General features: G+C 36.9%; 1 protein-coding gene across 1 annotated transcript; it reads right to left on the bottom strand.

Annotated features, from left to right (window-relative positions):
• Positions 1–928: 928 nt before the first annotated feature.
• On the bottom strand, positions 929–7,975 carry LOC126079442 (olfactory receptor 5W2-like). The gene is made up of 2 exons (XM_049890438.1): positions 7,963–7,975; positions 929–1,872 (listed from the first exon to the last, which is right to left on the bottom strand). The coding sequence occupies exons 1-2, from the start codon at positions 7,973–7,975 to the stop codon at positions 929–931; spliced, it is 957 nt and encodes a 318-aa protein (XP_049746395.1).
• Between the last annotated feature and the right edge of the window lie 6,309 nt (positions 7,976–14,284).

Here is a 14,284-nt window from a genome sequence, read left to right on the forward strand (position 1 = left end):
TAGGTGCTTGTTATAACAGAGATGAAACACTCACCATCACAGAGTGCTCTTAATCTCAGCGTATACGCAATGATTTAACAAAGCAAGTCACGGATAAAATGATGCCCTGAGGAGAGGGTGGTTTACGAACCAAGGCTAGGGGAATTTGCCCAGGCCTGAGATGGGGTGGGGAGGAGGGATGAAAGGAAGGAAGGAGCAAGTTAAGAATTATAGCACAAGGATGGGCTTCACCAAGGTCCTTCTTTTTGATCTTTTATATCTAATAATTTGGGTCTTTATTTCCTCTAAAAAGAGGAAATAGTCATAGTCATAGCTACCTCATGACCACTAATGGCCAATTCTCCTGTCTACAATACTTTCCTCTCCCCCCACTTTGCATCTCCTTTCATCATTTAGATCAGAACCTATATGTGCCCATTTCAACCAAGTTTTGCTCCTTTTCTTAGCAGATTAAGACATTTTACTTTGGATTAAGAGCACCTTGCTTTTTCGTTTCACAAAGTTTTATAGTTCATTATGAATTATTTGAAATATGAGCTAATTAAAGTTCACCGTTTACAGTGGATTATAGAATTCATTACTATAGTACCCACTGGATTGATCTTGAAATACAGAAAGTCAAGAGTATAGTAGATGTTAAATAAACAATCAGTAACTCCTAAAATAATTCAGTTAATGCATAAAAAATAAATTAGAACAAATAAAATTTTTATACACTAATAAAGAGACTGGAAACATTTGTAAAATTAGTGAGTGCTATATTTAAATTGAAGACACTTAACAAAGTATAGCATATTTAGGAAAGTACCTAATAAAGGGTACAGAAGAGGATTTGTACAAATACTGATTGTATTAAAGAATTAGAGACCACATTATACTCTACTTATAAGATTTGAAGAAAACTCCAACTTCTTACATGTGTAACTATTTAAAACAACATTTTGTTTTTTAGTTTTTCCAGAGCTTCTTTCACATCTTTATTTCTTAGGCTGTATACCAGGGGGTTTAACATGGGAATAACAAGGGTATAAAACAACGAGGTCATTTTGTCTTGATCTAGAGAGTAGGCAGAGCTTGGGCGGAAATACATAAAGAGCATAGTTCCCTGGAACATTGCAACAGCAGTTAAGTGAGAGGTGCAGGTGGAGAAAGCTTTGAACTTTCCCCCAGCAGAGCGGATCTTTAAGACTGAGAGGATGATGTAACGGTAAGAGACTAAAATCCCTGAAAGGGTACTCAGTTCAATGAAGCCAAAAACAATGAATATCACTAACTCATTGACCTGTATATCTAAACAAGATAGCAACAGTAGCGGAGGAACATCACAGAAGAAATGGTTAACTTCATTTGACCCACAGAAACATAAGTGGAAATTTAACATGGCATGTATCAAAGCATCCACCATGCCCACCAGGTAAATCCCAACCATGAGCACGGAGCACACCCTGCTGGACATGTCGACTGTATAGAGCAAGGGATTGCTAATGGCCTTGTACCTGTCAAAGGCCATCACGGCCAGCAGGAGACACTCAGAATCTGTAAAGATACAAAATATGAAGAACTGCAGAGCACAGCCATAAAAAAAAATTGATTTGTCTTTGGTTAAGAGGTCCACCAGCATCTTGGGCCCAACTGCTGTGGAATAGCAGAGGTTGCAGAAGGAGAGGTGGCTGAGGAAAAAGTACATTGGTGTTTGAAGCTGGGAGTCCATTCTAATTAAAATGATCATCCCAAGATTTGCCACAAGAATAATGAGATAAACAACCAGAAAGAAGGTGAATATGGTCACTTTCATCTCAGGGTTATTAGTAATTCCCACGAGGTGGAATTCAGTCAAGGAGGAGCAATTTTCTCCATCCATTCTTCTTTGTTCTTATTTTAAATGGCTAAAAAGCACTGAAGAAAATGATAGATCAGGGTTTAACTGTGGTAGACATCCACAAAATATTCTCTGTAATAAAGAGTACAGAAGACCATTTCTATAAATACTCATTGTATTAAAGAATTAGGGAACACTTTGTTTCTGTAAATTGTCTTCCTTGTCCTAGGAAACTAGTTCAGATAAAAAAAAAAAAAAAAAAAACTAGGAAACTAGTTCAGATAAACAACCCTGAAAAAGAGGAATTGTCATGTTATTGATAAAAATACAAAAAGTCTTGAATAGAAAGTTTAGAAACTTTGATTCCAAATCCATATGTCACTCTTGGTATATGACAATTATATCTTATCTGAGGCAGCAGGTTTGAAAAAACCGAAAGCTCATTTCAGAATCCAAATGATATCAGAAACACACGACAGTCAGAGAGACACGGCCAGAAGATGCTGACCTAAACATTTGACATGGAAAAATAAATACTTGATTGCATCACTTTTTTTGTACTCATCCAGAAACATAATTGATTTTAAGCTTCAGCAACTATGAATTGTCCTGCATATAATAAATGGAAGTTAAAATGTTACTGTTTTGCTGCATGATGTCTTTAGTTTTACCCGAATAGCTAAACATGAACAAAACATGTTTTATTTGACTTTTCTATCACACTCCATCTCCTCTTTGCCGACCATTTATAGTCCAGTTATATGACTGACTGGATCCCAAGGGATATGTGTGTTAATAAGATAGAGAAATTAAAAAAACATGGGAAATACAGAATTTAAAACACACATTTGCATCTCTTTGGATTTTTAAATTGAATTTTCAATAAAGATTGAAAACAGGAAGAGGAATAATAAATGTCTCATAAATATTAAGGGTTTATTTCCTTGTGTGAGTGTATGTGTGTCTGTGTTTGTGTCTGTGAATGTGTGTGAATCTCTCTGTTGGTATATAAAAATCAAATGTTGGTCTGATTTTTATATCTTTCTGTACTTAAGTATTACAGTGTGTGGTCCACATGATCTAGAATTTATACATATTGGTATGTTTAATGTGATTACTCAATTATAGTAAGAATAGCGCTAGAACAAATCTTAAATTCACATATATATTGATATCACTATCTAACAGGGGAAAATAAGAATTAATGTTTTATATATGAATTTTAGTTACAATATAAAGTAATGAAATATCTCCTTTACTTCTACAAATGAAGTCAGGCAAATTCACACATCTTCCACCATAAGATATTATGGTTTGTCTGTTAGATTGCAGAGTTTATTTACATACATTAGTAGTTATAAAATGATTCATATACAAATTCCTCAAGATTTGATTCCTCATTCCCCCCCCCCAAATTTTTTTTCTGTAGTCTTTTAATTTGCTGATTCAGAGTCCTACCTGAGATAAGCATGTCCTTCTCTTCTGATTTTGGGCAGGTGAACAATAGGCAGGTCACATTTTATTTTCACTTAGTGACATTTGGGACTTAAACCTCTAAAGCCTCTGCCCTCATTTTTCTGTGTTGTATAAACATGCGATTAATTAGATTCCTTGTTCTGTATTTTTCCCCTGTGAATGCTACAAAAACTTTAGCGAAGACCCAAGTTTTCATACAAAGTGATCAATGTCCATTAACAGCATTAAGTTTAATGCTATGCCTTATGGCAATGTTGAATCTACACCATCCTCCAGTCAAAGCACACAGGTAATGAAGCTCAGATCCTCTCTACTACATGATTTTCACATCTATCCCATTGCTCATCCTGTTTGTCTCCATTTCTGAAACAAACTTCCTTACTGCCCCATTTTGATATATGACACTCTTATAATGGTTATCCTTTATTTCCATTAATCAGTGTCTGATTCCTTTCCCCCAACCACATGTCAACTGACCCCCAATCCAATGATTTTGTGATTGTATAACATTCATTACACATAGTCCACTCTGTCTTGAATTATTATTATTATTTTCTGTTTGTTTCTCTGGAAATTCTCACAGTCTCTGGAATAAGAATTTCCAAAAGTAATGGATCATTAAGTGTTTGCTCTTAAATATTTTCTGGTTGTTTTGTGGGTAAAGAACAAACAGTAGAAATAGACAGACTCCAAGGGCTCTTTCTACTCTTATTGTTGAAAGGTATAAGTACGAAACTTTTTAAGAAAACATACATGTTTTGATGATGCTTTCCAGAAAACAAAAAACTTAGTTTTGCTTTTTTATTTCTCTCTTTCTAGCTATCTACCTATGTTGTTGTTGTTAGGTGCCCTTGAGCAGATTCTGACTTCTAGCAAACCTATGAACAACAGAGCGAAACACTGCCTGGTGTTATCCTCACAATCCTTGTTATGCTTGAGCCCATTATTGCAGTCACTGTATCAATCCATCTCTCCTCAAAAGTCTTCCTCTTTTTTTATGATGCTGTACTTTACCAAGCATGATGCCTTTTCCAGGGACTGATTATTCCTGACAGCTGGAGCAAAATATGTGAGACATAAGGTCAAGCACACCTTAGTCTTCAAGGTGACATCTTTGTTTTTCAAAACTTTAGAGAGGTCCTTTGCAGCAGATTTGCCCAGTGCAACATGTCTTTTAATTTCTTGACTGCTGCTTCCATGGGTGTTGACAGTGAATGCAAGTTAAGTGAAATGCTTGACAACTTCAATCTTTTCTCCTTTTATCATAATTTTGCTTATTGATACAGTTGTGAGGATCTTTGTATTCTTCATGTTGAAGTGCAATCCATACTGAAGGTGATGATGGTCTTTGATATTCATTAGTAAGTGCTTCAAGTCCTCTTCACTTTCAGCCAGCAAGGTTGTGTCATCTGCATAATGCTGGTTATTAAGGAGCCTTTCTCCAATCCTGATGTCCCATTCTTCTTCTTACAGCTCATTTTCTCAGATGACTTCCTTAGCATACAGACTGAATAAACCAAAACCAAAAGTGTTGCTGTCAAGTCAATTCTGACTCCTAGTGACCCTATAGGACAGAGTAGAACTACCCCATAGTGTTTCCAAGAAGCAGCTGGTGGATTTAAACTACTGACTTTCTGGTTAGTGCTGAAGGTTTAAGCACTGCACCACTAGGGTTCCACTGGTTAAATAAGTATGGTGAAAGGATACAAACCTGATGTCCACATTTCTTGCCTTTAATCCATGAAGTATCCCTTGTTCTGTTCAAATGACTGCTTCTTGATCGATGTACAGGTTCCTTATCAGCACAATTAAGTGTTCTAGAATTCCCATCCTTCCCAATGTTATTCATAATTTATGATTCACACAGATGAATGCCTTTGCATAGTCAATAAACCACAGGTAAACATCTTTCTGGTATTCTTTGCTCTTAACCAGGATCCATCTGGTATCATCTGTGATATCCCTGGTTCCATGGCTTTCTCTGAATCTGTATTGAATTTCTGACAGTTCCCTGTCAATGTACGGATACAACAGCTTTTGAATCATCGTCACCAAAATTTTACTTGCCTGTCACAGTAATGATATTGTTCAATAATTCCTGCATTTGGATGGATCACTTGTCTTTGGAAAAGGCATAAATATGAATTTCTTCCAGTCAGTTGGCCAGGTAGCTGTCTTCCAAATTTCTTGGCTCAGATGAGTGAGCACTTCCAGTGCAGCATCCATTTGTTGAAACATCTCAATTGTTATTCTGTCAATTCCTGGAGCCTTGTTTTTTTTTTGCCAGTGTCTTCGGTGCAGCTTGGAATTCTTCCTTCAGGACCATCAGTTCCTGATCATATGCTACATCCTGAAATGGTTGATGTCGACCAATTCTTTTCGGTATAGTGACTCTGTGTATTCCTTCCACCTTCTTTTGATGCTTGCTCTGTCATTTAATATTTCCCCCATGGAATCATTCAATAATGTAACTCGAGGCTTGGATTTTTTCTTCAGATCTTTCAGTTTTGGAAAATCTGAATGTGTTCTTCACTTTTAGTTTTCTATCTCTGGGTCTTTGCACATGTAATTATACTACTTTACTTTGTCTTCTCAATCTACCCTTGGGAATCTTCTGTTCACTCTTACTTCACCATTTCTTCCTTTTGCTATAGCTACTTGATATTCAAAAGCAAGTTTCAGAGTGTCTTCTAACATCCATTTTAGTCTTTTCTTTACTTCCTGTCTTTTTAATGATCTCTTGCTTTCTTCATGTATGATTCCCTTGACGTCATTCCACAGCTCATGTGGCAGTACCGTTCATGACGCAATTTCACTGGGACAGACAGTGAGGCACACAACCTACTCATGCCTCCGGAACCAGAGAAGAACAGCACTCTCAGAAAACCTAAGTACTTGTGTTTATTTAACTGTGTCCCCAGCCCCCAAACCAGCTTAGTAGCTGTAGATTTCCCTGGGCCAGAGATAGGTCCTGCTGTGTGCACTGAGCCATTATCCCAGCCTTGGAATAAATAAATAAATTAATTAATAATTTGGCAGAAAGATAATCTGCCAGCTCCATTAAGCTGGGGAGCTCAGGACAGAAGTGGCTCCTGCCAGGCATAAACAGTCCACAGACATTGAATAACTTTCACCCCTGCATGGCCCTATGTGGGCCCATTTCAGATTAGACCCTTGTTGGCAGACTGCAATGATGTATGTGCTTGAGATCCGATTTCAACTGTTTCTGTTCTGAGATGGAGTGGTGGGTTTTTAATGTTTGACACTGATTTCCCTACTAAACAGGGTCTTCACCTACCCACATCAGGTGCCTGAGGACTGGTGGCTCCAGCTATGTCACCAACCCACCCACAACAGAGACCCAAAGATAAGTGGTGCTTCCCAATCCTTACAACCAAAAGCTTTGGGTGCCTATGGTCTGGCCGCAGAATCCATCCAACTGTGTGTTCTAGGCAGCAGGGATGTGCTTTCCTCACAGACACTCAGGGGACAGTAGTCAGCCCCCTGCCTTGTTCAGAACATGACTTCCTTCTGCAACCAGATACCTGTGCCTATGCCAAACACCCCTGCCCCTCTAAGACTGTAGAACAGAGCCTGTACCACACACTTGGTGATCAACTACCTGGACACCTAAGATGAATCCATACTAGAAAAGTGAATGGACTCCTAATCTAATAAACTTGGTAACAGCTCTAGCCATTTGGTGACAGGATGTTACAGCTTCAAATAAGCAAATAATCAAGCAAACTCACTCAATAACTCTACTTGGGCATACTAAAACAAAACAAAGCAGGAAGCCAACATAAATTAATACAATAACTTATAGATGGTTCACAGAAAACAGTCAATATCGAATCTCATAAAAAAGCAGACCACAATCTCTTCAACAAGCTCTCAAAACAAAGAATCAAGGAATTTTCTGGATGAAGATGTTTTCTAGAAATACCAGATATAGAATACAAAAGATTAATATACAGAACTCTCCAAGAGATCAAGAAGGAGATCAGGCAAAACATAGAACAAGCCAAGGAACACACAGATAAAACAGTTAAAGAAACTAAGAAGGTTATTCAAGAACATAATGCAAAATGTAATAGGCTACAGAAACCCATAGAAAGACAGCAACCAGAAAATTCAGAAGATTGACAATAAAATTACAGAATTAGACAACTCAATAGAAAGTCAGAGGAGCAGAATTGAGCAAGTAGAAGGCAAAATTCGTGAGACTGAGATTGAAGATAAAACACTTGACACCAATATATTTGAAGAAAAATAAGATAAAAAAATTAAAAATAAATGAAGACATCCTGAGAGTCATGTGGGACTCTATCAAGAGAAATAACCTACAAGTGATTGGAGTACCAGTACAGGGAGTGATAACAGAAAATACATACAGAATTGTTGAAGATTTGTTGGTAGAAAACTTTTCTGATATTGTGAAAAATTAGAAGATATCTATCCAACATGCTCACTGAACCCCACATAAGGTAGATATCAAAAGAAAGTCACCAAGGCATATTATAATCAAACTTCCCAAAATGAAAGATAAAGAGAGAATTTCAAGAGCAGCTAGGGATAAACAAAAAGTTCCCTTCAAAGGAGAGTCAATAAGAATAAATTCTGACTACTTGGCAGAAACAATGCAGGCAAGAAGGCAATGGGATGACTTATATAACGCATTGAAGGAAAAAATTGCCATCCAAGAATCACATGTCTAGCAAAACTGTCTCTCAAATATGAAGGTGAAATTAGGTCATTTCTAGATAAACAGAAGTTTAAACAATTTGTAAAAGCCAATCCTAAACTGCAAGAAATACTAAAGGTAGTTCTCTGGTTAGAAAATCAATAATATCAGATATCTGAGTCGGAATCGACTCGACGGCACTAGGTTGGGTTTTGGGACCCAAGACTAGAACACAGGAGAGCAAACAGATATCAATTCATATAAGGAAATCACAAAAATAAACCAAGATAAAAAAATGCTCAAAACAGGTAATCAGAGATGTCATTACGTAAAAGATGGCAACATTAAAACAATAAAGAGAGACTAAAAATGTAGCCATAGATCTTTCCTGTGGAGAGAATGTCAGGGTGATGTAAAGAAATAAAAGTTAGGTTTAAACTTAGAAAAATAGGGATAGATATTATGGTAACCAGAAAGGAGACTAACAATCCTACACATTAAAAAAAAAAAAAGGAAAGCAATACATAAAGAATCAGCAAAAACAAAATCAACCACAATGAAAAAGAAGAAAAGACAATAGATAAACTACTCAGCACAAAAAAATAAGTGGAAAACAGAAACTGTCAACAAAACACAAAAAAAGACAACAAAATGACATACCTGTCCATAATTACTCAGAACGTCAATGGACTAAATGCACCAGTAAAGAAACAGAGAGTGGTAGAGAGAATTAAAATAAATGACCCATCTATATGCTGCCTGCAAGAGATACAACTTAGACTAAAATGCACAAACAACTAAAACTCAAAGGATGGAAAAAAAGATATCAAACAAACAACAATCAAAAAAAGCAGGAGTGGCATTATTAATTTCTGACACAATAGACTTTACAGTTATATCCATCAGAAAGGATAAGGAGGGACACTACATAATGATTAAAGGGACAATATACAAGGAAGATATAACCATATTAAATATGCACCCAATGACAGGGCTTAAAGATACATAAAAGAAACTCTAAGAGAATTGAAAAGTGAGATAGACAGCTCCACAATAATAGTAGGAGACTTCAACACACCACTTTCAATTAAGGACAGGACATTCAGAAAGAAGCTCAATAAAGAAACAACAACAACAACACACATATACACACACAAAAACAAACCCATTGCTATCAAGTTGATTCCAACTCATAGTGACCCTAAATAGGACAGAGTAGACTGCCCCATATGTTTTCCAAGAAGTGCCTGGTGGATTTGAACTGCTGACCTTTTTGATTAGCAGCCATAGCTCTTAACCACTATGCTACCAGGGTTTCCAATAAAGGCACAGTTTTAAATGCCACAATCAACCAACTTGACTTCACAGACATACACAGAACACTCCACCCAACAGCAAACAAATATACTTTCTTTTCCAATGCACCTAGAGCATTCTCTAGAAGAGATTGCATATTAGGTAGCGTTAACAGGATCCAAGATGTTGAAATATTACAAAGCATCTTCTCTGGCCATAAAGCCATAAAAGTAGAAATCAGTAACAGAAAAAGCAGGGGAAAGAAATCAAACACTTGGAAACTGAACAACACCCTGTTCAACGATGACTGAGTTAAAGAAGAAATTAAGGATGGAATAAAGAAATTCGTAGAATCCAATGAGATTGGAATACTTCCAATCAGAACCTTTGGGACACCGCAAAAGCAGTGCTCAGAGGTCAATTTATAGCAATAAATGCACACATCCAAAAAAAGAAAAAAGGTCCAAAATCAAAGAATTACCCCTACCAGTTGAACAGATAGAAAGAAAGCAACAAAATAAACCCTCAGGCACCAGAAGAAAGCCAAAACCAAAAACCAAACCCACTGTCATCAAGTCGATTCTGACTCACAGTAACCCTAGAGGACAGAGTAGAACTGCCCCATAGAGTTTCCAAGGAGCACCTGGCAGATTTGAACTGCCAACCTCTTGGTTAGCAGCCGTGTACTTAACCACTATGCCACCAGGGTTTCCCTGAAGAAAGGAAATAATAAAATTTAGAGCAGAATTAAATGAAATAGACAACAGAAAAACAATTGAAAGAGTTAATAAGACCAAAAGCTGGGTCTTTGACAAAACTGACAAACCATTGGCCAAACAAAAGAAAAACAGGAGAGGAAACAAATAACCCAAATAAGAAATGAGATGGGTGATATTGCAACAGACTCAACTGAAATTAAAAAAGAATCATATCAGATTACTATGAAAAATTGTATTCTAACTAATTTGAAAACCTAGAAGAAATGGGTGAATTTCTAGAAACACACTACCTACTTAAACTAACACAAATAGGGGTAGAACAACTAAATAAACCCATAATAAAAGAAGAGATTGAAAAGGTAATTTAAAAACTCCCAACAACAAAAAAAAAAAAAAGCCCTGGCCCAGGCGGCTTCACTGCAGAGCTCTACCAAACTTTCAGAGAAGAGTTAACACCACTACTAAAGGCATTTCAGAGCATAGAAAAGGATGGAATACTCCCAAAGTCATTCTATGAAGCCAGCAAATCCTTGATATCAAAACCAGGTAAAGACAACAAAAAAGAGAAAATTGCAGACCTAAATCCCTCATGAACTTAGATGCAAAAATCCTCAAAGAAATTGAAGCCAATAGAATTCAACAATGTACCAAAAAAAAAAAAAAAAATCATTCACCAGAACTAAGTTGAATTCATACCGGCTAAAATCTATCATGTAAATAAAACCAAAGATAGGAACCACACGATCTGATCAACTGATCCAGAAAAGGCATTTGACAAAGTCCAACACCTATTCGTGATAAATACCCTCAGCAAAATAAGAATAGAAGGAAAATACCTCAACGTAATAAATGCATTTATGCAAAGCCAACAGCCAACATCATCCTAAGCGGAGAGGGTCTGAAAACATTCCTCTTGAGAACCGGAGCCAGACAAGGATGCCCTTTATCACCACTCTTATTCAGCTGGAGGTCCTAGCCAGAGCAATTAGGCTAGAAAAAGAAATACAGGCCATCCAGATTGGTAAGGAAGAAGTAAAAGTATCTCTATTTGCAGATGATGTGAGCCTACACACAGAAAACCCTAAAGGATCCTCAAGAAAATTACTGTAATTTTGTAGTTAGACCCTGTAATAGAGAAGCTCATTTAAGTGAATAGTTCAAGCATTGAATACAGCCCACATTTATTTCCTAATATTCTTATCTTCCCGTCTACTTTGTTTTCCAAGATTATACTGATTAAAAAAAAAAAAAACTTAAATGATTTCTAGGCAACCATGATTCATTACTTCTGGCTCACCACTCCCTATATAACCATTGTCTTTTAATTTCATAATATACTCTAAAACATGCACACATTCTCACACCACACATGCCCTTACACACGTGCACACACACACTCTCCCTTTAGCCACATGCAAAAGCTAAACAGTTGCTTAAAGGGAGAAAAAGCTAACCAAAATCTCACTGCCTAGGGGTAATCATGTTTTGTTTTATAACCCACCAGATTTAAAAATTTTAAGGAAAAATGACTTCAGTATAAATACACTTTATATTCAGCGAAGTATTATGAATAATATTGTATTTATTTTTATTCATGTACATTGATTTATTTAATCTATCCTATGATAATGACCATTTGGTGTACAAACAATTCTTCATGAAAAAAGAAAAAAGATTTTACTGGAATTTAAATCTGTATCTAAACAGCTTCCCTGGTGTCACCAGTGTCCTTAGTATACTACTATGTAAGGAACTGTTCACCTATAAACTTCTTACTTTGGAAAATAGTTGTCTGACACTGAAGCATAGCTATTATGCAAGAAGAAGTTCAATGCATGAAACTGGCCCCAAAGACAACCAGAGCCACTCAGGCTCCATGGTGCTGCAAACGAGGCTAGCAGAGGGAGACTGGGGGTTTATAAGAACGTCGCTGCTCTTATCAGGGCAGCACATTTTTAATAACATAAAAGATATTTAGTGAAATAATCTATGAAAGCTGTATGATTGATTAATTTACAAACATCCTGTGAAAACTTATAGTGTACAATAAATTGCTGGACATTTAAAAAATAATAGATGTTCTGTTTCTTATTATCTCATAGTGAGTAGACTGTGACATACTTTCTGAGGTACAATAGCTAAATAGAAAAGTCTCAAGTAATAAATTGTACAGCAAATGAAATTTTAAAAATGAAAACATCCCTGCAGCCAGAATACAGACCAAAAACAGAACATTATCAGCTTTTTGGAGACTGTCCACAGGCCCCACAACAAATTGCCTTCAAATATAATAGATTCGTTTTATGTTTTTGAGCTATTTAGAAGTGAAACCTTACAGTTTTTACACTGCTGTTTCTTCTGCTCAGTAATATTTGTGAAATTTTTCCGTGTTATTGCAGCTGGCAGTAGATCATTCATTCTCATTGCTGAGCAGTATTTTTTTTTAATTATTTTTATTGTGCTTTAAGTGAAAGTTTACAAATCAAGTCAGTCTCATACAAAAATTTATATACACCTTGCTATATACTTCTAGTTGTTCTCCCCCTAATGAGACAACATACTCCTTCTCTCCACCCTCTATTTCCATGTGCATTCAGCCAGCTTCTGTCCCCCTTGGCTTTCACATCTCCCCTCCAGACAGGAGATGTCCACATAGTCTCTCGTGTCTACTTCATCCAAGAGACACTCCTCACCAGTATCATTTTCTATCTTATAGTCCAGTCCAATCCCTGTCTGAAGAGTTGGCTTTGGGAATGATTCTGGTCTTGGGCTAACAGAAGGCCTGGGGACCATGACTTCCAGGGTCCTTCTAGTCTCAGTCAGACCATTAAGTCTGGTCTTTTAATCAGAATTTGGGGTCTGCATCCCACTGTTTCCCTGCTCCTTCAGGGATTCTCTGTTGTGTTTCCTGTCACAGCAGTCATCAGTTGTAGCCAGGCATCGTCTAGTTCTTCTGGTCTCAGACTGATGAAGTCTGTGATTGATGTGGCCTTTTCTGTCTCCTGGGCTCATCATTGCCTTGTGTCTTTCATGTTCTTCATTCTCCTGTGCTCCATGTGGGCTGAGAGCAAATGACACACCTTAGGTGGCTGCTTGCTAGCATTTAAGACACCAGAAGCCACTCTCCAAAGTGGTATGCAGAAAGTTTTATTAATAGATTTTATTGTGCCAGTTGAACTTGATGTTACCTGAAACCATTGTTCCCAAGCCTCTGCCTCTGTTATACTGGCCTTGGAAGCATTAGGTTTGTTCAGGAAACTTCTTTACTTTTGTTTTAGTCCAGTTTTGCTGACCTCTCCTGTATTGTGTGTCGTCTTTCCTGTCACTTAAATTAGTTCTTATGTACTATCTAATTAGTGAAACCCCATCTCCCTGCCTTCCTCCCTCCCCCGTATCATAATAACCATCAAAGAATATTTTCTTCTCTGTTTAAACTGTTTCCTGAGTTCTTATAATAGTGGTCTCATATAACATTTGCCCTTTTTTCAACTGACTAATTTCACGCAGTATAATGCCTTCCAGATTCCTCCATGTTATGAGATGTTTCACAGATTCATTGCTGTTCTTTATCGATGCCTAGTATTCCATCGTGTAAATATACCATAAATTTTTTTATCCATTCATCCTTTGATGAGCACTTTGGCTGCTTCCATTTTTTGCTATTATAAACAGTGCTGCAATAAACATGGGCGCACATGTATCTCTTCATGTAAAAGCTCTTATTTCTCTGGGATATATTCTGAGGAGTGGGATTGCTGGATAGTATGGTAGTTCTATTTCTAGCTTTTAAGGAAGCGCCAAATCAATTTCCGAAGTGGTTGTACCATTTTACGTTCCCACCAGCAGTGTATAAGTGTTCCAGTTTCTCCACAACCGCTCCAACATTTACTATTTTGTGTTTTCTGGATTAATACCAGCCTTGTTGGAGTGAGATAGACTCTCATTGTACTTTTGATTTGCATTTTTCTCATGGCTAATGATCGTGACCATATCCTCATGTATCTGTTAGCTACCTGAATGTCTTCTTTAGTGATGTGCCTGTACTTATTCTTTGGCCCTTTTTTAATTGGGTTATTTGTCTTTTTGTTGTCGAATTTTTGCAATAACATGTAAATTTTAGAGATCAGCTGCTGTTCAGAAATGTCATAGCTGAAAATTTTTCCCAATCTGTAGGTAATATTTTTACCCTTTTGGTGAAGTCTTTGGATGAGCATAAGTGTTTGACTTTTAAAGGAGCTCCCAGTCATCTAATTTCTCTTCTGGTGTTTGTACATTTCTAGTAATGTTTTG

Source organism: Elephas maximus, chromosome 7 (genome assembly GCF_024166365.1).
Source record: "Elephas maximus indicus isolate mEleMax1 chromosome 7, mEleMax1 primary haplotype, whole genome shotgun sequence".
NCBI classification, from domain to species: Eukaryota; Metazoa; Chordata; class Mammalia; order Proboscidea; family Elephantidae; genus Elephas; species Elephas maximus.